Source organism: Chionomys nivalis, chromosome 10, assembly GCF_950005125.1.
Source record: "Chionomys nivalis chromosome 10, mChiNiv1.1, whole genome shotgun sequence".
In the NCBI taxonomy this organism is placed as follows: Eukaryota; Metazoa; Chordata; class Mammalia; order Rodentia; family Cricetidae; genus Chionomys; species Chionomys nivalis.
In genome coordinates this window covers 44,527,222-44,553,167 of record NC_080095.1, presented here as the reverse complement: position 1 = coordinate 44,553,167, position 25,946 = coordinate 44,527,222, and the positions used below count along the sequence as shown (strand labels likewise).

At 50.2% G+C, this 25,946-nt stretch overlaps 1 protein-coding gene across 3 annotated transcripts in view; it reads right to left on the bottom strand.

Moving 5' to 3' along the window:
• Actn1 (actinin alpha 1) overlaps positions 1-16,412 on the bottom strand; it is a 96,181-nt gene extending 79,769 nt beyond the window's left edge. For all 3 annotated transcript variants that reach the window (XM_057782294.1, XM_057782295.1, XM_057782296.1), the window contains exon 1: positions 15,957-16,412. In XM_057782294.1, the coding sequence (XP_057638277.1) occupies positions 15,957-16,061 (105 nt within the window). In that variant the 5' untranslated portion in view covers positions 16,062-16,412. The remainder of the gene's footprint in view (positions 1-15,956) is intronic.
• Positions 16,413-25,946: the final 9,534 nt, after the last annotated feature.

The following is a 25,946-nucleotide window of genomic DNA, read 5'->3' as shown; positions in this document are numbered from 1 at the left end:
CAACCACATCACAACAGAGGGAGAAGTTCCCAGAAGCCCGGTGAGTACTTCTCATCCAGACTTTCACAGGCCCAGGATGCTGTGGGCCAGGCTGGAGAGTGTGTTGGAGTAACTGGGGATTGAGGTTTTGGTTTCTGCACCACCTACCACTTTCTGTTCACTTTGGTGCTGGGCAGCTGAGGCTTTAGTCTTACAGACCCAGTGTGGCTGTCAGTCTGTTCTAACAGCCTCAGGGAGTTCTCAGAGTTTCGATTTTGGCACCTGTCCAAAGAGCCATGTGTCCCCTACTTTGTTATGGGGATAATTCAAGATGGCATATAGGAAGCAGTCAGCAGAGGTTCTGCAACAGAGCAACAACATGACCACAGCAGTTTCAGAGAGAGGAGGCCTGGAACACCGGGGTTTATCCAACCGACACACCAGGAGGGGCTTCTCTCAGGGCGGCCTACAGCGGCAGGGCCAGCACCGGGTTCCTAGGAGCTAGAAGGGCTGCCTTGACAGAATATACTGGTCAAGAGAGAAGCTCCTGGGACCTGGGGAAGTGGAGATGCAGCTCTATCTCCGAGGGGCTTCCCTCCCTGTCCCGGCAGCAGATGCTCATTCCCAGCAGAAAGAAGACAGCCAGGGTAGCAGGTAGTTCCATGAGCTCTGAGCAAGGCCATCTTGGGAGCCATGTTCAACTCTCAAATAGAGTTGTCTAAGTCGGGACAAGAAACTTCATCAAAGCCTAGGATGTTTCCACTAAGAGGGAATTAAATACCGAAGTACCGTTTCTCTAGGAGGAGGTTACGATGAATCACTGGCAGTGCGGGGACTGGACTCAGTACAGGACTGAGCATGTGGCACTGAGTGTGAGCTGTAATCACCAGGACTGCCACCACCACGGCCACCTCCACGCTGCTGAGTCCCTGCTCACGTGCAAACTCAGGGGCCAGGCCAGGATGACTGGAGTAGAGAAGCTTACCTGCCCATCACTCCCTCCAGCTTGCAGAATGTACTTGAATTGGCCACCCCCATAATGGCCAGATGCCTGGTAGTTTTATCTGCCTCAAGAGTACACTGTGTCGGAGCTGGGTGTGTCCACTCTCAGGTTCCTGAACCCACTTGCAGGGATAGGAGAAGATGGTTCCCATGTACTCTAAGTCCTTAACAAAGCCAACCTTACGAGGAATGAAATATCGTGGCAGAGTGCTCCTGGCCAAATCAGACTACCACTATGGACTTTGGTTTCTTCATCTACAGAACTTTCAAGGACACCTGACTTTGCCTTCTCTGGTTTGTTTTCCTCAAACTGCTGCAGGGGAGAGAAAGGCAAGGAGAGCGAACCAGTGAGGAACAGGACGCTGCTGACACACACAGTTCTAGGATTCACACAGAAAGCCTTGTTCTAGGGTCTGGCCAGGTTCTCGGACCCACTGAGTCCACAGGGCAGGTAGCCACCCTCACACAGGTAATGGCAGTCAAGGTAACATGCAGCACAGGGGGTTATTATGATAGCCTGCCTGGCAAAGGGAAGAGATAGTCCCCATCCTTCCTAGACGGTGCCTGTCTGGAGCACCCAGGCTAAGGGACAAAGCTAAGGACCATTGCTAACTCCAAATAAGGCCTCACTTTGAAGTCCTGGGGCAACCAGCCTCCCACTCAATGCCACACCCTAGCCAGGTATTTGCACAAAGAAGGCCAGGCATAGTGTCCAGGAGCACTGACTGCTGGGTCTGCCTAGAAGGGAAAGGCATTCATGGGGCTCGATCCCCCTCCAAGAGGGGAGAAACACCTGAAATCTGATATAGAAGGCTGCGCAGGTAAGATTGCAAAATGGTTAGCAGCAGAGACAGGCTGAGAGGTCCAGAGGTCCAGAGGCCGACTCCAAGGTCAAACAAAGAAGTATTTGAGTCTGTTGAGTGTCCCTTCAGGAGGAACCTTCAGGGCTGGGAGATGGCTCCATGGCTGGGAATGCTTTCTTCTCTTCAGACCTCAGTTCAGTTCTCAGCACCAATGGCAGGCGGCTCAGAACCACCTGAAACCCAAGTCCCAGAGGATCTGATGCCCTCTTCTGCTACAACGGTACGCATACTCACACAGACACATGAATAAAAACAAACCTAAAGACAAAACAAAGGAACAATGGCACACACCTTTAATTCCAGCACTTGAGAGGCAGAGGCAAGAGGCAGGTGGATCTCTCTGAATTTGAGGTCTGCCTGGTCACAAGGAGAGTGCTAGGCACCAGAGTTATACAATGAGACCCTGTCTCAACAACCAACAACAAACAGGAAAAAAAAAGCGGGGGGGGGTAGACAAAATCCTGGCATTGCCCAGGCCTTGGAGATGATTGAGATCCAGATGACTGGACCATGTGGTGATCCAGTCAAGGCCCCGAGAACCAGCCTCCAGCACTGAGTCCTGACCACCATTCTGGGATGCAGGCTCCTCCTGGGTTATGAGCACATATGATTGACTGCTCCGGCGCGACAAAAGTCACACACAGCACCAACTAAAGTCCCAGGGCATCCGGAGGCATTGGCACTCCTGTGCTCAGGGAATGGGACAGGACTCTACCAAGCAGCTCTCGGAGCTAATAGTTCAAAAAAGACGGGGTCCCAAACGCTACTCTCCAAAGCCCCAACAGGGAGAAGGTGGCAAGAGAATCAAGGCCTTAGTGGACACCATGTCCTGGCCAGCTGGAGGCCCCGTGGTAAGGTTGCTAAAGACAGCTGGCTAAGCTCTACCCCTCGGGGAAAACACACATTATACTGGCCAAGGAAGGAGAAGAAAAACCAAGACCTTACACTGACTTCCTGAGGGGGGCCCCCAGGTTCACACAAGAGGATCAGAAACTCCCTAAGATTTTCTGAAGCAGGGATCCCAGCCAAACGCAATCATTTCAGCCTCCAGGGAGAAAGGGCAGGGTACTGGGGGAGGGGCCGGCATGGTTAGTTCCTCAGGAGATAAATGTGTACTGGGCACAGCTGGACGATCCCCAAGGGAGCTGGGAGGTCATCAACAGCACCCTACCACCCTGTGACCGAACACAGCTGGAGCAGTGACTGGAGGTATCGCAGGGTCTGAGCTCATCCAAGGGTCTGACCAGTCCAGTGATGAGGATGGCTCCCAGGTCCGTCTGAATCTGGGGAGCAAATCAGACCTGTCCTGACCCCAGGAACCAACCTCAAAGCTGGAGTGGCATTGGTCACTCAGACCATGACACCCAAGGGTTTCCTGCAAGACGGTGACCACCGAGAGGCAGTCAGTGAGTTAGGGAAGCACTACTACACACAAGCTTTTGTGCGCCTTGTCTTCAGGAGGCTGGGCCACCTGGCACGAAGGCTTCTGAGGACTCACTTGTGACAGGTGCCTTCTACTGTCCAAGGCACCTCAGGTCACTGATCCTCCAAATGTCCTCAAAGCCAAGGGTTTCACAGTGACTCTCTGAGACAGTATAGCAAGGCTGCCAACAGCCTGCCAACACATCTGTTTCTTCCAGGTTTCTCACCAGCCCATTCTGGAGCCCAAGTGTCAACTGGGCAAGGCAACAGCTAAGTGGCTGACAGGAGAGAAAAAGGGGGAGCAAAGAAACCAGGCAGGGACAGGGGTGACCTGCCTGTCGCCCCGCTAGCTGTCCTCAGGCCTGAGAACAGGACTCACCAAGAGGGGTTGACCATGGCTCCCCACCTGTGCTATCTTCCAGAACTCTTACATTCACCTACAATCCGCTTCAACAGGAGACAGCCTCCCAGAACACAAACAATTAGTTTCCAGAGACTGCAAGTCACTGCGGTGAGGCATAAACTATGAATTCATTTATAAGTTTGTAGTTACAGATAAGCTTTATCAAGAGCTGTAATACGGGGCTGGAGAGATGGCACAGTGGTTAAGAGCACAGGCTGCTCTTCAGGAGGTCTTGAGTTCAATTCCCAGCACCCATGTGGTGGTTCACAACCATCTGTAATGTGATCTGACGCCCTCTTCTGGTGTGCATGAGGACAAAGCACTCATGTACATAAAATGCATTTAAAAAGAGCTGTAATAAATGCAGCCAGGGATGTAGCCCAATAGTAAGTGTGGTGGAAGCTGATTACTCCAAGCTCAGAAACACAACACAGGAGGAACAAACTCCACTGTACGGTAGGAAGACTCTTCTCAAAAGAAAGGGGTGGGGGCAAAGATGTGGCTCAGTTGGTAGTGTACCATGCACAAACTCTGCTTTCAATTCCCATCACTTCAGAAAGCCAGGTTTGGAGGAACACACACACATACATATATAATCCCAGTGCTTGGAGGGGGAAGAAAAAGATCAACAGTTCAAGGTTACTCTTGACTACCTAACAAGTCTACAATACAAAGACCCTATCTTAAGGAAACCAATAAATAAATAAGTAAATCAATAAATAAAGTCAGCTGCTATTCTGAAGACAGTAACTAGGTGGTGTGGGTCCTCTAGACCCTGGCCTCAAAGTCCCAGGATGGCAGGCAGGACATGGGAACAGATAGCCACAAGACACGGATGCCAGATACAAGAAAAAAAGACAGCATTGAGACTGACTTCTGTCCTCCCTCACAGAGGCTGCCACAAAGGCAGGAAGCTAGGTTTACCTGCCACCTGCAAGAAGTCATGAGACCTGGGCAAAGCCTCCAGGTCTCAACCAGAAATGGGATGTAGAGCTCCAGTACAGATGTGTGTAAACAGAGCAACATATACCGTACTGGGGGCTACTCGCTTATCTCCAGGGTTTTTTGTTTCTTCATTTTTTGGTTTTTTTTTTTTTTTTAAGTGTGCATTGGTATTTTGCCGTGGGTATCGGGTCCCCTGGAACTGGAGTTACAGACAGTTGTGAGCTGCCATGTGGGTGCTGGGTATCGAACCCAGGTCCTCTGGAAGAGTAGTCAGCGATCTTAACCGCTGAGCCATCTCTCCAGCCTCTACCTCCAGTTTTAAAATAGGCACAGATACACACCAGCTGCCTAGGTAGGGTTAATATGATCATACACTTATTAACAAAAACATTGAATTCAGGATACAGGTCCATGCCAACAGGGGAGCCAATGAGATCCCAGAGAAGAATGCTGGGGCCTCAACTCGAATGTGCCATTTCCTTAAAACAGAACTCTAAAGTCAGCAAGCTCTTTGTGAACCTGCTTCAAGAACAGAAACTCTAGAAATATGTGCTCCACTCACCTGAGCCTTTCGGGTCTCCCCAGAAATCCCAGACGCCCTTCACCTCCTGTCAGCCATCTCACCACAGGTAAAGTCTAAACGAAAGCCTCACTGTGAAGCACCACGCATTTGACCATAGTCCCGTGGCCAAACCCCAGGACTACGGGTGTCTCCTGTGCTTCAGAGGGACTGGGCAGCCCCGGTCACAGTCAGTGGACTAATATGTAGACCTTAGGTCAGAGCTGCTCTTCAACCAGGAGCTTCTTCTATGCAGAGAGCCCAGTCTACAACCCTGTGTGCCAGACTGACCTTGCTGCTCCTGCCAAGCAGCCTCTGTTCAGGGTTGTACCAAACAGGCCCAGATGCAAACACCAAAGTAGCATTTTTTAATTTTAAAAATAAATATGTAAGGCCAGGAGTAATGGTGCACACCTTTAATCCCAGCACTCATAAAACAGAGGCAGACGGGCCTCTGAGTTTGAGGCCAGGCTGGTCTACAGAGTCCCAGGGCAGCCAGGGCTACACAGAGAAACCCTGTCTCAAAATTCCAATAATAACAATAATAATAAAACAAAAAAGAGACACATATCTTTATGTGTATATATACACATATAAACATATATAAGATAAAGTTACATACATATTATACTAATCAGGCTATAAATTCACTGTTGCAGGGGCTGGAGAGATGGCTCAGCGGTTAAGAGCATTGCCTGCTCTTCCAAAGGTCCTGAGTTCAATTCCCAGCAACCACATGTGGCTCACAACCATCTGTAATGGGGTCTGGTGCCCTCTTCCGGCCTGCAGGCATACACACAGACAGAATATTGTATACATAATAAATAAATAAATATTTTAAGAATTCACTGTTGCATAACTTCCTGAAACTGCATTCCGTCACACCTTAGCTTATTATGTGCACCTGTGCACACACATGGAGGTCACAGAACAACTTTCAGGAACTGGCTCCTCTCCTCCACCGTGTGAGTTCCAGGGACTGAAGGCAAGTGCTGCCAGGATCACAAGTAAGTCCGTTAACTTGCTGAGCCGTCTCCCCAGCTCCATGCTGCTTAACTTAAATTTTAAATGAAGAGGAGAGAAGTGAGTGTCACTCAAGTTGAGTTCGCACAAGGTCCTAGACTCCATTCCCAGAACCAAAGAACAAAACAATTAAAGGGGGCAATGAAGGGGGTGGGGGAGCGAGCTCAGGCCTCCTGTGCACAAATACACCTCTAGTCCTGGCCACAGTAACCCAAAGGGCAGGAAACAGGGATGGGGCCTAGCTCCCGCCTCCAGGAAAACATATTCATGTGCCGCCTCCTCCTCATCCCAGCTCCCAGAGCTAAGTCTGGAAAAGCACTTTGGGTTCCTGGAAAGAAAGGCCCTTCGGAAATATCGGGAACTCGACTGGAAGGTGCCATTATTTGTCATCTGGAGGATGTCTGTGGTGTTTGAAGGGAACCACTCCTCCTTCAAAGCCAAGACTATGGCCAAAAACAACAGAGGGGCTGCTGGCAGCCAGAGAAACACAAAGGTTCTCTCCACCCCCAAACCACGAGCTGTCCAGCCTCTCTGTGAGACACGAGACGGGACCTGGTCCTCACAGCCCCTCCACACACATGACAGAATGTCTCCTGTCCGACATGGAAAGACAAGCTACATCAAGAGATCTGCCTGAGGGAGGCCACTCCACCTCCAGGTTCCTTCCCCTGTGACATTTCTCCTACAGCGGATTTGGGGTATACAATGAGTTCCAGGTCAGCCTGAGCTACGGAGCAAAAACCTGTCTCAAACAACTAAAATAAATAGATCTTCAGGCCCTACAAGCCCTGGCCTGGCAACACAATCCTGTGACCTACAACCCTACTCCACACGGCCCCACAGGCCCCAACCACCAAGCAGGAGAAGCAAGGTAATATAAGAGGCACCATCTGACTGCCTTTCCACCCAGAACGGACAGTTGGGGGCCTCTCGTTTAGACCCTTGGAGGCCCTAGGATGTTCAATGCTGTGGCTCAAGAAATGTCACTGTCCGCCGGCAGGTGCTACTCTTCTCAGCCTGGCCTAGACACTCCCAGTCCTATCACGCTGACAGCCAGCCTGAGCCCCTACACCTTTCTAGCATAACTCCTACCACCAGTAAAGCTAATGAGCCCTGCCGCCTGGAACACAGCCTTCCTGCTCCCCCGGGGACACAAACAAAGGGCAGGGCTGGTGAGAACAGGAAGCAGAAAGGAAGGGACTGCTGAACCCCCAAGCAGGGGAAACCACTCCCCAAAAGCTGAAATCAAGTCTAAGAGCAGTTTGGGGGCACAAAAGGTAGCCACTGGTACCTCCACGACCTTCCCAACTAAGTGCCGGTGTCAGCCAGACTCCCTCAGTCCAAGGACTTTGGTCAAAATTGACCCTAAACGTTCAAGTTGTGGCCAAGACCTAGGTAAAGTCACCTGGCTTTTCTGAGGCTCACTTTCTCTACCCTAAAATGGAGCTTAGCCCTCACAAGTTTTGCTCATCACCACTGACGGTTAGAAATCACATCGTGATTATACATACGTATAAATGTGAAAAACTATGAATCATAAAATAAGCACTCGATTACACAGCACCCTGAGTTATTACTCACTCGCATTTAAGACTCAAGTCTCAGTTAAAACATAAGCCCCTTAACAACCAGGGGTGTGTCCGTACTTACGGTAAAATCAGAATTCTGAAGCTAACCTGCCTAACCTTGTTCATAACAGTATACTGGTCAGCTCTGGGTCTCGGTTTCCCTATAAATACAGGTACAATAACAGTGCCTTCCTCAAAGACAGAGGTCATCTAAGTCATTGAACCTTTAAATCATCGTGAATCATTTGTCTTTTTAGTTCCTTGGAGAACCTAAATACTTGTTGGTTGAGTGATGTAAAACAGATAGTTCTCCTAGCCAGTTTGCCTTCAAGAATCTTCTCTTCCCTCCCCAGGAGGTGGACAGAATTTACACTCCCCTCTTAGTAGTACCTTGGGCTTCTGAAATGCTTCAAAACAAAATGAACACCTGGGTCTTCATGTCCAGCCCTTTCTCTGTATGTCCAGCAGGTCACTCTGTCTCTATAAGTTCAGGTCATTCTAGGAAGAATGACCATCCCACATCTCCACTCCCTGCTGCAGGGAGTACTAACGAAGGCCGCTGATGGGACACGTTGACTTACAATCTGGCATGCAAGAATTCTTCCATGTCCTCCACCCTGGACCTTTTGGGACACAAGCCTGGAGAGGACTCTGATCCCTCTGTGGAGAACAAATCACAGCTCCACAAGAGGCCTATGGTAGCCAAGGACCAAGAAGGCAGTTTCCAGGGGAACAGCATCCCTGGAAACGCATCTACGCCCAGTTCCCATCCTCACTGCCTTTTATTCTCCTCCTACCTCTGTAGTGGGCTAAGTCACCTACCCACTATTGCTAGGCAACTTCTCAGAGAAGTGCAACTGCCTCTCCAGCCCATACCTGTCTCCGACTCTAGGAAAGCTGCCCTTGCCTGCTGACCCTGGGGACGGCAGAAGGCAAGCAGTGACTATAGTCCAACAGGGTTTATGTTTCAACACCCCTAGGACTCACACGACAGGGACTTGGGAAGATGTGGAAAACCACCTTCCTTCCCCAGCCCTGTTCTCAGGTTCTTATATGTCATATTCTCAAGATAGTTTCCAAGAATGGGCCAATCACACTCTACAGAAATGCTTCTCTTCCTGATGACTCTTCAGCTCTCCTACCATGGTTCATGGCTCCAAATCCCAGCCCAAGAGCAGACAGCGAGCAAGGAGAAATGGGGGAGGGGAGGTTGCACAAGTAAGGATAAGCTATGAGGATGGCAGGTATCATCTGAACTCCTGTGACAGTATTCACATTTGAGAGGTGGGATGACAGGCAACTGTCAGCTTCTTCTTTTCATTAGTCTTGGCTTGGCTTTTTTTCCAAAATTGAGACCTAATTCTCATAACATCAGTGTCCCCAATTTTGCAATGCACAGCGCAGTAATTCTGAATGTACTCATAAGGCTATGCATCCATCGCCACTGTCTAATTCCAGAACATGTCAACCCCTGGGGTTTTATTTGTATACATCCATCTTTGCTTAATGTTCCTGCGCAAAGCAAACACCAGAGGGGTGTAGAACCACCAGCTTCAGATCCTAAAGCCACTGCCGCCCTGACCTTGAGATCCTGAAAAGGTCAGACAGTTCTCCACCTATGAAACGTGACAGCAGTAAGGCCCAACTCACAGGGACACAAACGCACACAGGTCCTCAGGATAGCTACTGTAGCCTGGACTCCTAGTGCTCCCCCACCAAAGTCCTGTGAAAGACCCCCCAGTCAATAAAAGGGCACGAGACAAGGCTGAGGAACTCTGTCCCCTCAACCTTCACATGCAAGGAAGGATGGGAGCAGACGGCAGATCTTGGTGGTGCGGTGGGGCAGGAAAGTGGACCTCCAGGAGGCTCTCAGCCGTCTTCTCCCGGGTCTTCTCTGTCCCTGTCCTTTCAAGGCTCCTTGTCTGGGTCAGGGCCGGGTAAGTAGGACTGCACTGACCCATGTGAACAGTATCAGCACACGGGGCTACAAACCTTCCTCTGCCTATGGCCTCTTGGCCATGACCTCTCTGAGGAGCTGCAGACTAAAACTGTTCAAACCACCTCTAGCAGAAAAACTGCAGGACCTGCCAAGATTTTATTCTGACAGGGCTCACTATGCAGCCTTGGATAACCTAGAACTCAGCACATAGACCAACCAAGGCTGTCAGATGTTCCCAGCCTGTCTCCTAAGCGCTACGAATAAAAGCATGCTCCCCACACCCCACACCTGGTCCCACCAGTATTCTTGTAAGTAAACAGGCCCAGCTCACAGGACCACTCCTGCAGAGATGTGGGGCCACTGGCCATATCAAGAGGAGAAAAGGCAGGGCCAGTAAAGCAAGTGATCCCTGGCTGCATGTCAGACTGTGCATCTCTGAGGCTGACTGGCTGGGATGACCCCAACTGAACCTGGAGAAGTGTGAGCCTTAAGAGCCTGACCAGTGATCTGCTCAGACAGCCTGGCCTAGCTGTCACTCTCGGACAGTGAAGGACCAGGGGCTGGGTGTGTAGCCAAGTTGGGGCAATGCTTGTCCGCCATGCATGAAACTCTTTTGAGTTCAATTCCTAGCCCCACAGCGTAAGCTGTTACACATCTATGCCCCCAGCACTTAGAACACAGAAGCAGGTCACTCTCCACCATACAGAAAATTCAAGGCCAGCCTGAGTTACAAAAGACCCTGCCCCCCAAAGAAAAAGACAAAGAGGAGGAAAGAAAGAGAGAAGGTGGGTGAGGCCAAGTCTGAATGAGGAAGAATGAGAGGGTGTCCCAGCACCTGACTCTGGTGGCTTGTTCTGCCCCTCCCAGGCAGGCCCCTCACCTCACCCTTCTGAATGCTGCAGCACAAAGGTCACTTGGTTTCCCAGCAGAAACCTCTCTTACACACACACACACACACACACACACACACACAACACCTTCTCCACCCCGGGCTGTGTGCAGGCTCTGGGCCTACCCTGACCACAAAGTCGTCAGCACTCATTCCATCAGCTATTACCGACACGGCTTAGCAGTATGACTGCAGATCTTTCTGGTCTCCTAGTTGGCAGGACCCACCAGGCAGGTCACTCAGGGTATTCACTCAACACTCTGCACCTGGTTCCAGTAGTCATCTCAGCAAATCCATGCATCAAGGACTGGACCCTTTCTAGGAGCCACACATCTGTGATCAGGTCACAGAGCAGGCTGGGGCTATCCCACCCCAACTCTAGACCCACAGGAAATACCACATGCCCTCAAGCCCAATTTCCAGTCTGTGGCTTCAGCACCAGGCCTTTTTAGAGCTGGTGGAAAGGTAGCAGCCACCTTGGAGCACCTCCAGAAGCCGGCCTCAAGGAAGATTCCTCCAGAAGACATTGACCACATACGTGTCCTTTGGGTGTCTATGGCCTCTTCTTCCTACAAGCCCACCTCCAGTGTTCCATTGTTTGACAATCTGGTTTTTCGGGCTACAAGCCAGGCCTCCGCACACCTGCCTGGTCTAGGGCCAGCTGGCATCTGGGGCCTAGTGGCCCAACTCTTCCCTCCCCCACTTCTCCTTCAGGTTTTATCCATTGCTTAACCAATAGGGCACCTGTTCCCAGCTATACCAAGTGAGCATGGGGAAGGTGCAGGAAGGTGTGAGGGCAGGGCAAATTCCTGGGCTAAATGGCTCTTAAAGGACACTCATTCTCTGTGTGTCGTTCTTCTTGCACTATAACACAGTGACACAAAGTTTAAGTACTTTTTTTTCCTGATTAGTTTTTGGGGGGGGGGGCTTTGAGACAGGGTCTATGTAGAGAACAAGCCAGCCTAGAATTCACTAAGTAGCTCCAAGATGGCACAGTTAGCCAATGAAAGAGCCAACATTTTGACACACGCACACACCCCACCACACTAGTGCACATTCATCTCCAGAAGCTGGAGCCAGGATGCAGGCCCAGGATTGGGTCTTTACCTAGAAACAGAGCATCCATGCCCTTAAGCAGCAGCCTCCTCCTCCAAATCCTATCCCTGCTCAGCACCAGGAATGCAGCAAAGAACAGGACAACCTGGTTTCTTGACCCCCACAGACCTGTCAGGGGTACGGCAGTCAAGAAGACAGACAAAGACGGCTCTGAAGGTGGAAGAGGCAATTCCTTGCTCTTTCTAATTCCACTTCCACCAGGTACCACCCTGATTTGGGGTGTTTAGTCCTTCCCAAGTAAACCCACCCCTTCAAGTTCTTACTCCCCCTTTGGAAACCCTGGGTAGGCTCCCATGAGATGGCCCAGCCGCCCAGAAAACAGTGACTGAGGTGGGCTATGTCTACCACAGGTGCAGCACCGGAATCTGGGTCTTCTCCGTAGCTATTCGCATCGGCCTGCCAAGGCTGCTGGGTTTCAACAGCTACTCACTCAACAAGTGTTGATGTCTCATTGGGAAAAGCCCTAGGGCTGGCACCTGTGGGAATACACGGTCCCCCAGAACCTCCACGGCTTCAGAAACGAGAAGAGAATACAGCTGAAGAGCAGAATCACCTCCTCACAAGTTAAAACAAATATGGAGTCCAGGGGCTGGAGAGATGGCTCAGAGGCTAAGAGCACTGGCTGCTCTTCCAGAGGTCCTGAGTTCAATTCCCAGCAACCACATGGTGGCTCACAACCATCTGTAATGAGACCTGGTGCCTTCCTTGCCAGCAGTACATTGTATGCTTAATAAATAAATAAAATCTTTAAAAAAAAAAAATATGGAGCCCAAAGCTAGAAGGAGCTGGCCCAAGGTCACAGTAAGAGAGGACAGGTTCAGAACCTAACCCTAAGTCAATATCTCTTTAGCCTGTTTGACACCTATGCACAAATACTCACGGGTGTGGCAAGATCTCCGTGAGGGAACACAGAGAGAGAGGCCTTTGGTCGTCATGAAAAGAAATGTCTCGGGAAAGAAAGAAGACTTCAGGCCTCCGCCTGGAATTCAGGAAGGTGATAGAGCTGCATCTCTAGTCCACAGTTTCTGGGCCATAGCCACATTTTGCATTTGGAGGTATGGGGACCAGCCAAGAACTCTGCCCCAAAGCATTCTTTGAAGAAGGGAGAACCACAACCACCCCACCCCTTTCGGTTCCTTGAGTCATGCCTCCTGCCTGCTCGGGCTTCTACCTGCATCCACCTCCATCAAGAGTTGGAAGGAAGGGGAGCTCAGTAGGGTAGAAACGTACCAGTGTCCCACTTCCAATGCCTAGAACTCAGCCTGGCTCACAGTCTGTGCTCACACAGAGCCGGGGAGATGGCTCAGTCACTAAAGGGCTTTCTGCACAGGCATTAAGTACCTAAAGTCAATCTCTAGCACCCACATAAAAAGTTGAGTACGGTGGCCCATGCCTGTAACCGCAGGGGTAGCAGGGGCAGAGAGACAGGCACACCACTGGAGTCGGCTGGCCATCCAGACTAGCTGAGTTAGGAGTTCCAGGTTCTACTTCACTTCCAGGTGAAGTAGAGAGTTGGCCAGGTGTGGAGACAAAGACATGTGGTGTCTCTGTGAGTTAGAGGCCAGCCTGATCTACATGGCAGAGTTAAGGCCAGCCAGAGCAGGGCATACATAGAGAGACCCGATCTCAATAAATAAAGTGAAGAGTGACTCAGAAAGATGCCAGACATCGGCCTCTAAGCACCACATAGGCACATCCACAGCTGAGAAGCCAATGACTCCAACTGCACATACCACCTCAACGGTCCCATATAACATCCTCCCCATTCCCAGGCGGGAGGAAGAAGAGCAAAACCTACTAGGTGCTGCTTTGCCCTAAGAAGTCCCTCTGTATATCCCAATCACTCCACTGAGAACTAGGCAGGGCCAAACTTCTGCAGCGGAGGAACCTGGAGTTCACAAAAGACAACACTGGGAATGAATGGCCCGGGGCCACAATCGGGACCAGGTTTTTCAAGTCAAAAGCAAAGGGCCTTCGGCCAGGCTCCTATTACCCACCCAAGTAGGTGTGGATTCCCAGACACCAAAACCCTCTGGATTCTTCCCATTCTTCCTCCAGCTGTCTCCCAGTCCACCACACACCAGCCCCCAGCCCAAGCTACTTCTCTCTTACCCTGGTTTGCTCATCTTCTCATGCGTCCAGCTCACAGAGCTGCTGGAATCTACGAGATGTAGCAGGTACGATGCTGGCACACATTAGCCAGCATCAGCCTATGTGGCACATGCCCAGAGACGACCAAATTACCTAGATGGTCTGTTTCCACCAGGTCGGAGTTCTAGGAAGCTATCATTTTCTCCCCAACTTCAATGAACATGTTCACTCAGCCATTCATTTTTTAATACTGAGTGAACATGTAGGCCCAAGGCTCAGCGCCTGGATGCCGGAAACTGAGTCTCACACCCTTGCTGGGCCTGGCTCTTCAAGAGCTCCATCACTCCTGTCTCTTCCAGTACAAAGTTGAACTCCTAGGAGGGACTTCTATTCTCCATGGAAGAGACCAAGATTTCCATCATTCTGATCCCACCCTTCCTGACCATCTTGAGAAAGTTTTTGGATTTTTTTTTTGTCTTGTTTTGGTTTTTGTTTCCTTTTTTTGAAAGAGAAACAGGGGAGGGAGATTCCCTGTCCTCTCTGGGAGTCTCCAAATTGCTCATCCAGTGTTCTCCTCCAGCAACAGTCCCAGGAAACAGACTCAATGAGGGAAGGGGGGAAGACCCTCAACCTTCAGCTCCCGAAGAGGGGGAGGGGGCTGACAGGAAGAGGGCGGTGTCTTTAAGCAACCAATACATTACAAAGAAGTTAGTTCAAAGCCATGGGACTCTCTTAAGTCGCGGTTGCTGTCGGAGACATGGGCAGGGCCCCAGGTCGCCTGTTTAAGGAAGCCCATTGTGGTGTGTTTTAAATTACCTCTGCTTGTCTGATGAAGTGAGTAAAGGGGCACCGTTTCAGGGCTTAGGATTCCTGAGTGAGCTAATACAGGATGCCTTTAGCTGAAGGGGAAAAAAAAACTTCAGTCGGCTCTCTAAACTCCCCCCCCCCTTTAAAGTTTAAAAAAGGGAATGAATGTTACCATTTTTGGACATGAGCATTCTCCCTCAAGCCCAGCCCTAACCGCACTATCCAGAGGGACGCGCCATCCTGTCCCCCCCATACCCAGATCACGAAGGGGGGGGGAGTATGAAATGGGGAGGGACTGGACGGGAATGGGAGGTGGGGTTCAGGGTACGTGGCTCAGGGAAAGGGCTCGCTGTGCATGCAGGAAGCCGCGGCATGGTTAATACCTCCCACCCCCCAAGAGTGGTTTCTGACCTCTTCCTGCCACTAGCCATTACACTCGGGACCCATCGCCAATTCCCAGCCCAGAAGGGGCAGCAGATCCAGGACCTCGCTGACGGCGTCTAGGATACAGCGCAGGGCTGAGCAGAGATCCTCAAAGAACGACCCCAAATATCTCCTGAGACCGTCCCTCGCCACGGAGCCCCTCAACTAGAGCCAAGCTACCCAAACTCGCGTTTCACTAGGAAACGAGCGAGTCGGTAGGGCAGGACGCAGATGCAAGGCTTGCAGCTACCAGCTCACTGAGTTAAGCAATAAAACGGTTCACCGTCCTGACCCCGCCCCCACAGGGCCCTGGGGAGCCCGCAAACGCCCCCCGATTTTCTCGACCCCAGCAGCACTCCAGCACGTCCAGTTCCAGGCAGATGCCGAGGAAGCCGCCAAACCCTCCGGCACCCGCTCTGCTGTCTGCCGACTCGGCTAGGGGCGCAGAGTGCGGGGCAGCTTGCCCCTACGGTACAGAGAGCCCCAGGGGCGGCCCAGGAAGCGCGCTGCCACCGCACGCCATATGGAGGCGCCAGGAAGAAGGGAAGGAAGGGGAAAATCGATCCCGAGTAAGCAGCCATGGAACCGAAGTCTCAGCCCCAGCCTCTCGAGCACCGCCCCCACGCCCTGCCCACGCCGGCATGGTTTCGGCAGCAGCGGGGTGGCCTGGACCACCCGCTCCGAGGCGACCTGCCCGCAGGCGACGCCACCTCCCCGCGCTGCGGCTTGCAGTTCGCGGGCTACAGGGCAGGGGTGCTCCCCTCTTCCGCCCGGTGCCTGTAACCCAATACCCCACCTCGCAGTGGCGGCGTTGTCCCCGCCTCCGCTCTTGCGCGCCGGGAACTGGTTTCCAGCCGGGAGCCCAGGAGTGCGGCGGGCAGAGCGGATCAGGACTCGGAGATGCGGAGGGTGGGGGTAAATGCTAACCTTCCTCTGCTGTTTCTCCCAGGCCGGATCCAGAAGCAGGTCCCGGTCCCAGTCCTCTTCAGGCTGCATGTAGTCGTTGGTCTGCTGGGAATCATAATGGTCCATGATGGTGCGCGCGTGCTAGGGGCTGGATTTTTTTCCTCCACCTTCTCTCCAGGCGACGGCAGCTGCAGCCCGGGTGTGGGGAGGGAGTCGGCAGGGTTGGGCTGGGTTGGGCTGGCGGGGCCGGGCTCGCTCCCCTGAGCCCGCTTCCGCCGCGGCTCTGCTAGCGGAGGCTGCTGCTGACGGTGGCGGCGGCTGGAGCTCGCGAACTGCCTTCCTGGGGAGCGCGCTCCGATCTAATCTCCACGCACGCTGCGCTCGGTGAACACTCGCGCTGCCGGAGCAGAGGCGGGCGGGGGCGGGGAGAAGGGGCAGAGCCCTCCCGAGGTTCTCCATTGGCCAGGCCGAGTTGCCCAAACTTCCCCCCCAGCGCCTTTCATTGGGAATTCCTGGCATCCGTCAGGCGGGTCCCTATGCATATAGGTGGACTGGGCGGCCCCCTCCGGGCGCGCACGCCACCGCCCACTCCCTGGGTTCCCACTCCCCCGCGGCTCATGTGACACCTCCTTAAGCTGAACCGGAGTGGAGCTCGGGGACACCTCCCGGAGCTCGGGGACCAAACAGCACTGAGCTCGGGAGCCGCGGGAGTCGCCGAGGATTGGCCCGGTTCCCTGCTGGCGGGAAGGCCTGGAACTTGGGAGCACCGGTGTTCGTGCCCCCTCCGGGCATGCACGCCACCGCCCACTCCCTGGGTTCCCACTCCCCCGCGGCTCATGTGACACCACCTTAAACTGAACCGGAGTGGAGCTCGGGGACCAAACAGCACTGAGCTCCGGAGCCGCGGGAGTCGCCGAGGATTGGCCCGGTTCCCTGCGGGCGGGAAGGCCTGGAACTTGGGAGCACCGGTGTTCGAGCGGTCCCACGTCGAGCTCCGAACCCCGGTCCTGCAAGGGGAAACCCGAGTATTTCGCATTTCGTTTTCTCTTTCTCGGGAAACCTGGGTCGGGACAAGTAGGTACCCTGGAAAGGCGGGGAGGGCCTACAGTAAAAAGGAATTTCCTGATTCCACCACCCCGCCCGCCCCGCCCCTTGGGATCAGGCTGATCCCTGCACGCAAGAGCTAGGTTTATGACCAGCCAGTGGTTCTCAGGCCACTGAGCGTCCCCACCTCGCCAAGGGTCCTTTGGGTACTTCTCGAGGGTTCGGGGCAATGACCAGCTACGGGCTTCACGGGTGGCAGCTACGGCTGCCCGGCTTCCCAGGCTCTAGGCAGGTATGCCCGGGTGGACTGAAGCTACCTTCTGAAGGCCTCCTTTCCTATCCACTCCTCCAGCTTCCCTACACCTTCCTCGAAGTTAGGAAGGACCCTGAAATGATCTGCCTATACCATGAATTCTTCCAGATACAGATACCTGACAGATGTAGAAACTGAGACTCAAAAAGCTGAGCAGGACAAGACTTAGCAGACACGGACTCTACAGGCCCATTCAGTACCTGACCTAGTGCCTGACAAAACCTTACTGTCCTGGAGGAGGAAGAAACATTGCAACAAACAACTAAATTTGGGGCGTTGCACTACTCTCTGGGCTCAGTAAAGGAGGGTGGAAATGTGTTGGTCCAGTAGCGTTGCATCCTGGGAAGAGGCTGCCGGCTTCCTGGTGGTCTCTTGAGGGATGCTGAGTTTGAAAAGCAGTAGCAAATAACCCGGCGATTTGGCTGTGGGCTCTGATGTGGACAACAGATACGTCCTTCTTGCATCCTTCATTTATACAGTCATCCCTTAATATTCAGGGGAGCTGATTCCCAGGACCACTGCAGATACCAAAATCTGCAAATGCTTAAATCTCACATGTACTTAATGGCACAAGATTGATGTGTCACCTACATACATCCACTGTACACTTTAAATCATTCCCGAATAGAAATGCCACGTGACTGCTTACACTGTTGAGGAAATCCTGACATGATCAGCCATCCCACCCTTGGGATACTTTTTTTCTGTGGTTAGTTCAATCCAAGATTTTAACTTGTAAAAATGGAGGCCAAGCTGTGTTTGTAGGCCAGCTGGTTAATCTAGAAGCTGGTGTAGTCTAACAAATCACTCAGAGATGTTTACTGACAAGAAGAGCTCTGAATTAGAGTACTTGAGAGCCCATAATGGTCAGAGAGAGAGAGAGACCCTGCCTCTGGTTGGCAGAGGACACATGATGCTGGCATAAGCAGATAGCAGTGTTGGTCCTCAAGTCACAATGCTCATGCCAGTGTTACCATCATCATTGGGTCCTCTCTAAGCCCCTGGCCAAGGAAACAACTTTTTCTAAGCTAAAGACAGCAGATTTATGAACTATTTCATAAGCACTTCTAAACTGTGACTCTAAACTGACCATAAAGGGCAACAATGGTGCTATATCTGTTTATTCATTCAATAAATTTTTTTCTGGATACCTTCTGTGTGTTGGGGAATATGCTAGACATCACTGGCATAATAAAGATGAAAATATCCACACTTCCTTCCCCATACAGCCCACCAGAGACTGGGAACCGAAGATGTGACCTAATGAGACAGGAGCGGGGAGGTCTGACGCGTTTCTGCAGAACCCCGGGGAGCACTGAACCCCATGGGGAAGAGGGCTCCAGGTGGAAATTGAGTAAGCTTTAAGGACTAAGAGTCAAATGAACATAGGAGATTATTCCAGGGGGAGGGACCAGGGAGGTGACATCAAGGGGCAGGAGACTCCATGGCATATAGCTGGATGCCTACCATCTTAAGGCAGCTAGGCTGGAGCTACGAGGGAAATGAGGCTGTTGAGGAGCCCCACTGCTGGCTGCACACTGCAAGGCCAGGCTGTCATGGGAAAGATGTGCACAGATGCAGTACCTGGGCACAGGCTGGAAGGCAAAGGAGTTTGGCTGTGCAGAGGAGAGATGTTTCTCAGGATAATGGCACAAACCAAGGGGTTTGCCTGTAACAAGTATTTAAGTTCCATTTAACAGAAAAGAAACCAAAGCCCAGAGGGAGGCAGAAGCTTGTCCAAGTCATGTGATACCTAATGCATGCATGCTTTCAATCTGGTGACTTTCTCTTATTTTTTTTGTAATTGATTTTTATTTTATATGCATTGGTATTTTGCCTGCATGTATGTCTGAGTGAGGGTGTCAGGTCCCTAGAACCCAAGTTAGAGATAGTTTTAGCTGCATGTGGGTTCTGGGAATTGAACCCAGGTCCTCTGGAATAGCAGTCAGTGCTCTTAACCACTGAGCCATCTCTCTAGCCCTTGATCTAATGACTTTCAACCCTAGTTTTTTTAGGGGTTTGTTTTTGTTTTTTGTTTTTCAAGACAGGGTTTCTCTATGTAGCTCTGGCTGTCCTGGAACTCACTTTGCAGACCAGGCTGACCTCAAATTCACAGAGACCCACCTGCCTCTGCCTTCGGAGTGTACCTCCACAACCTGACTGTATGTAACAACACATTTTTAAGCTGGTGATCTTCAACCCCCATGGTTCTGTCCAAAGAACTTCCTGCCGCCCCTCAGTCTTTTTCTTCCTTATGTTTTCAGCCCTCTCCTCCAAACTGGATTGTCTTTCAGACAACAAATAACTCAAGTTTCGATTTTAAAGAAATCTTCCTTTAACTGCCATCGCTCTGCTTCATTGCCACTCTTTCTTCCGTGTTCACAACCTTAATTTATCCACCACTTAGTGCTTCTTAAACTCACAGCTATGGCCACTCCGCTGAAAGCCCAGACAAATGCACTTTCAGCTGTGAGATCCAGACACCATAGTTTTAGGCCTTGTGCCCAGGCTTTTCTGGTATCTGATGTGACCCATTTCCCTCACCTTGAAAACCTATCCCCCCTGTACTTCCATGGTACAGGGAAGCTCCAAGCTCTCTGCTTCTGCTGTCTGTATATTTGTAACATCCACCTTTTAGATCAGAGCATAACTCATTATATAAAGTACGTTAATCAAGTGTATCGATCCGTGCATCTACATCCCTGTTATCCAAGTAAAGATACAAAGCATTCCCAGAGCTGAGAATAAAGACATTCACCACCCCACCGTGCCTGACCTAGCTGTGTTATCTTCTTGTTTTGAGATAGTATCTCATGTAGCCCAGGCTGGTCTCTAATTTCCAATGTAGTTGAGGATGACCCTGAACTTTTTACCATGCCTGACATGCACTACTGGGAACTGAACCCAGGGCCTTCTAAGTGCTAGGCTACATTCTACCAAACGAGTTGCATCCCCAGCCCTGTGGTGTGTGTGTGTGTGTGTGTGTGTGTGTGGTGTATTTTTCCATCATAGGAGCGTATCCTCAGTAACCGCTCATTTATCCTCTCCACATCTTCACTGCTTGCTGGTTGGAAGCACCTTGACAAAAGCCACCATGAACGTGTCTGGGTGTGTGTTTGATGAACACATGAATTCGTTTCTCCTGAATGTATACCTCAGTGTAACTGCCAGGTCACAGGGTTGGCATATGCTTTGCTGTAGTAAATATTGTCAAACGGTGTTTCAAATTGGCTGTAACAACTTACTCTCTAGCAGCAGGAGATGAGGATTTCAGTTGTTCCCCATCCTCCTACCACCTGGTATTGTTTAAGAAGAAAAAGTCATTATGGTGGCTGAACAGTGGGTTCTTTTTTGGTGAGTCTTTTCGTGTGCTGTTGACCATCTGAATGAACACCTGCCTGTTCCTGCCACCATAGGTTCTAGTAGTGATTCGTCCTCTCTTTGCCACTTGCATGCATATTTCACTAATTCCCCAAATGTCAATCATTTACTCTCATTCATTCATTCATCTGCTTGCCAGGTACTTATCTCTGCCTGGCACTGTGCTGGAGGTAAAGAATGAAGACAGGGGCTGGGTGGAGCAGGGTTTTCTTTGGTCCACGAACCAGCTCCCTAATCATGACACCAAGACTCTTACTAGTTATAAATATCCAGCCTTATCTTATGCTTGTCCCACTAGCTCTTAGAACTTATTGTAAGCTCTTTCTCTTCATCTCTGTTTCGCCTCAGGGCCTTTACCTTTCTTTCTTTATATCCTACTTTCCTGCTTCCTCTCTTTCTCCCTCATTCTCCCTTCTCTCTCAAGCCTAGATTCCACTTCCTACTTATTCTCTCTGCCTGCCAGCCCTACCCATCCCTCCACCGCCCAGCTATTGGCCATTCCACTTTTTATTAGACCAATCAGGTGCCTTAGGCAGGCAAAGCAATACATCTTTACATCCTTAAACAGATGCAGCATAAACAAATGTAACACATCTTTACATAGTTAAATAATCCATAACGTAAACAATGTAACACATCTTTATATCATTAAACAATGCGGCATAAACAAATGTAACACATCTTTACATAGTTAAAGTCATATTCCACAACAGCAGGTGAAGATGTTTCATTCACTAAAGTGCTTGCTGTATAAAGAAGAGGACTTGATCCTCAGCATCTACATAAAAACTGGGCACAGTGGCACATGCCTGTGGAAGACAGAGCAGGAGGATTCCAGGCAGTCTTGAACCAGCCATTCTAACTGGATGTGCAGACTTCAGATTCAGTAAGTGACCTTGTCTCAAAAAGTAAGGTGTGGCGTGAGGAAAATGCCTGACATCAACCTTTGGCATATAACACACACAGCGAAGAAGCTGAGTGTGACGACACAAATCTATAATCCCAATGCTTGGGAGACAAAGACAAGATCTTGAATTCAAGGCTTGACTTAGCATCACAACAACTACTGTTTCAAATATAAAAATAAGATGTAAAGCCAGGCATGGTGGTTCACACCTTTAATCACAGCCCTACAGAGGCAGAGGCTAGGGGATCTTTGTGAGTTCAAGGCCAGCCTGGTTTACACAGTAAGTTCCAGAACAGCTAGGGCTGTTAGACAGAAAAACCTTGTCTAAATAAATAAATAAATGTCAATGAAGCAAAAATGAGAGTAGTGGAGCATGCCAGCAAGATAGATGTGACCTCGTCTCTCTTAAAATACACAGTACAGCCGGGCGGTGGTGGCGCACGCCTTTAATCCCAGCACTCGGGAGGCAGAGGCAGGCGGATCTCTGTGAGTTCGAGACCAGCCTGGTCTACAAGAGCTAGTTCCAGGACAGGCTCCAAAAACCACAGAGAAACCCTGTCTTGGAAAAAAAAAAATACACAGTACATGTTTAGTGACAGTTCAGCAGATGATTGTTTTGGGGGGACTTTTTGGCTATGAGTGGAAGATGTTTTGTTTGGCTTGAATAGAAATGAGAAGGTGAGTAAAGTCTATATTACATGACATTTCAATTTATTTTGGTTTTATTTCTTGTTTTGGTTTTTCTGTTTTGTTTTTTGAGACAGGGTCTCTCTGTGTAACAGTCCTGGCTGTCCAGGAACTAGCTCTGTAGACCAGGTTGACCTCGAACTCAAAGAGATCCACCTGCCTCTGTCTCCCAAGTGCTGGAATTAAAGGCGTGCGCCACCACTGCCCAGCTGGTTTGGGTTTGTGAGGGGAGTGTTTCATTTTGCTCTGTTTTTGAGACAAGATCTTAATATAGAACACTAGCCAGCCTAGAAATTAGAATGTAGATTAGGTTGACCTGAACTCACAGAAAGTCATGTGAATTGTGACTCCTGAGTGCTGGGATTAAAGTTCCTTCATGCCTCAGCTGATATTTCAAATAAACGTTTAAAAGAAAAAGTTTAAGATTATATATATAATTTGTTAACCTATTTATCCCTAGGTGGGCACAGTGACACATACCCGTTTACCCGTAGTCTAACTACAGTGGCGATGGAGCCCAGCAGATCACTTGAGACTGTAACGCAAAACAAACAAGACAGAAGAGCTGGAGGTGTAGTTAGCTCAGCGGTGGAGGCCTGTGTAGCTTGTTTGAAGCCCTGGGTTCAAGCCCCATCACTCCCTAGAGTTCTGTGTGCAAAGAAACTAAGTGAGGAGAAACGGGCGAGTGAAGGGCAAAGGGGATGAGTAACCTGAGGAACCACACCGACTCCTCCCAGAGGCTCGGCCATTACTGTCCCTCTGCATCCTTTGGATGACTCTGGCTACAAAAACAAAGAAACAGGGGTGTGGGAAGAGTTCTTGCCATCACACACACTAGTGTGTGGGGACTGAAACTCAAGAAATTTGCTCGTGGGGTGGCAAAGAAGAGAACACTGAAGTAGCTTCTCCACTAGGCGAGCCTTTTCGCGGTGGACCGGCTCAAGAAAGATCGCTCCGCCTCCCACTTCGCGGCAGCCTCCTCCATTACCCACGCTCAGGACAGCTGCTTCAGTGAGTCACCAGGAGCCACAGGTGCCCCTTTGTTGAGAGAGCCTCGCTCTACCTAGAGGAACAAAGCTCCCTGGGAAAGAAGGACCGTGGAAATGCCTGAGAATTCTGGGTAATGCCCAGCACAAATCCACTCCATGCCAGGTAGCTAATTACAGGCAGGCACAACCTGAGAAGAAATGGACTGGACTCCTGTTTGTTGAAGCAACTTCAAATCCGTGTTTTTCCTTCATGCGTGTTAGGCAAGCACTCTTCCCCTGAGCTACAGCCCTGGCCCTTGGCCTGACGTTTGAAGCGACACAATGACAGAATATCAGCCCAGGGCCTGGTAGAAAGCAGGCCTCTGCAATAAGCGTTCCTTCTCCTTGTCCCATTAGGAGGTGTTGGCCCTGCAGAGCCTTGTACAACACAGACAAGTAGGTTCTGTGAGCTACTGTAAGCTGTCAGATGGTGGTGGCCCACATCTTTACTCCCAGCAGAGGTAGGTGGAGAGGAGTTCAAGGCCAGCCTGGTCTAAACAGCAAGTTACATAGAGGAACCCTGTCTCGAACCTCCCTCCTCCAAAAAAGAAAAAAAAGAAAAAAGAAAAAGAAACCTTTTTTCACTGTAAGACCCCTAGTCCAGCAGTCTAGGGATTTCCCTGTTTGTATCCTGGGTTCTCTCCCTCACAGGGTGAGGGTAATGGATTCCTTACAAATCTTTCCTAAGAGCACAGAAGCACAGAATGAGTACAAATCCTCAATCTGAACCTCCAAACTTTGCTTGTTTGGCTATTTTTATTTACTTATTTTATTTTGTTTTTTTATTTTTTATTTTTTAAGGGCCCAGGCTGGTCTTGAACTCTACATAGCTAAAGATGACACTGAACTCTGGTCCTCTTTGCCTTCACATTCCAAGTGCTGGCAATCATTTTTAAATTTTAATTGACTGTTACGTGTATTGGCGTTTTGTCTACATATAATTCTGTGCACCACATGTGCACCTGGTGTCCGAGGAGGCAGGAAAAGGCCTCGGATCCCTCCTGGGACTGAAGTTTACAGATGGCCATAAGCTGCCATGTAGGTGCTGAGAATCGAACCCAGGTCCTCTAGAAGAGTACTCAGTGCTCTTAACCTCTGAGCCATCTCTCCAGCCCCCAGGTGCCGGGATTCCAGGCATGCATCACTATGCCCGGTGAAGTTCAAAATGTGAAATGCTCCCTGAATCCAAACTTTTAGAGTGCCAGCACACAAGTGGAAAATTCCACACCTCCACTTGTGCTCTGCATTGCCACCAACATGCAGACATACTGAAAATATTGTGTAAAATACCATTAGGCTATGTATTTGCATATAAAATTAATTTTTTTTTTTGTTTTTCAAAACAGGGTTTCTCTGTGGCTTTGGAGCCTGTCCTGGAACTAGCTCTGTAGACCAGGCTGGTCTCGAACTCACAGAGATCCGCCTGCCTCTGCCTCCCGAGTGCTGGGATTAAAGGCGTGCGCCACCATCGCCCGGCTAAAATTAATTTTTTATTAAGATTTTCAACTCCATTCCTGAGAATACCACATTATGCGTATGCAAACATTCCCAAATCATGGGTGGGGACCCTGAAATCTGAAACACATCTAGTCCTAAATCCTTTGAATAAAGGATAGTCTACTTTAAGCCCCAGGAAGCTAGAAGATAGGAAAAACTCAATGCATCTCCTAGTTAGCCTCAGCTGTCAACTTGACGCACCCAGAGTTATCCAAAGAGTCTCAATGTGGGGAGCACATCAATCAGGTGGTTTGTAACTATCTCTGCGGGGCATTTTCTTGATTGCTAATCGGTGTGTGAGGGTCTAGCCCTCTGTGGGGAGTATCATCCCTAGCCAGGGGTTGTGGGCTGTATAAGAAAGCTAGCTGAGGGGCTGGAGTGATGGCTCAGCAGTTAAGGGTGCTGGCTGCTCTTTCAGAGGACCCAGGTTCAACTCCTAGCACCCACATGGCGGCTTACAACTGTTTGTAACTCCAGTTCCAGGGGATCCAACACCCTCACACAAGAATTACAGCTACACAGTCACACAACAGTCAACACCAGTGCACATTAAACAAACAAACAAACAAATCTTTTTTAAAAGGAAGAAGGAAAGAAGGGAGAAAGAAAAAAGATAACATCGAGCCAAAGCTAGGGAGAGCAAGCTCACAAGCAGTGTTCTTCTGTGGTCTCTGTTTCAGTTCTGGCCTCCGGGTTCCTGCCCTGATTTCCTTTCTTGATAAACTGATACCATGAGGTGTAACATTAATTAAACCCTTCTGTCCCAAACTTGTTTTTTGATCCCGGTGCTTATCACAGCGAGTGAAAGCAAGTGACAACACTTTGGATTCTTGGGTTTCTGGGTCAGAAAGGCGGAAGCTAGCTTTGTCCTCAGACCCAAAAACAAACTCCTGGTCTCCGAAACCCTCACAGCACAGCCCTTACAGCTCCCACATCTTTCTCTTCTTCATTTAAGCCCTTCTCCACGTTCTCCACCTCCTGTGTTCCTAGGAGGTATTTGCTGTAGGAAACAGGACTTTAGTAAAATTCCATATCTCTGCCTCAGTTTCCCTATTAGACCTGAGACAGGCCCTTGGAAGCCTGTCCTTTGTCAGTCCTTTGTCCTGGTCAAGCAGTTTATAAGTCCTTGGGAAGGTGGTGCCGGAGACATTGAG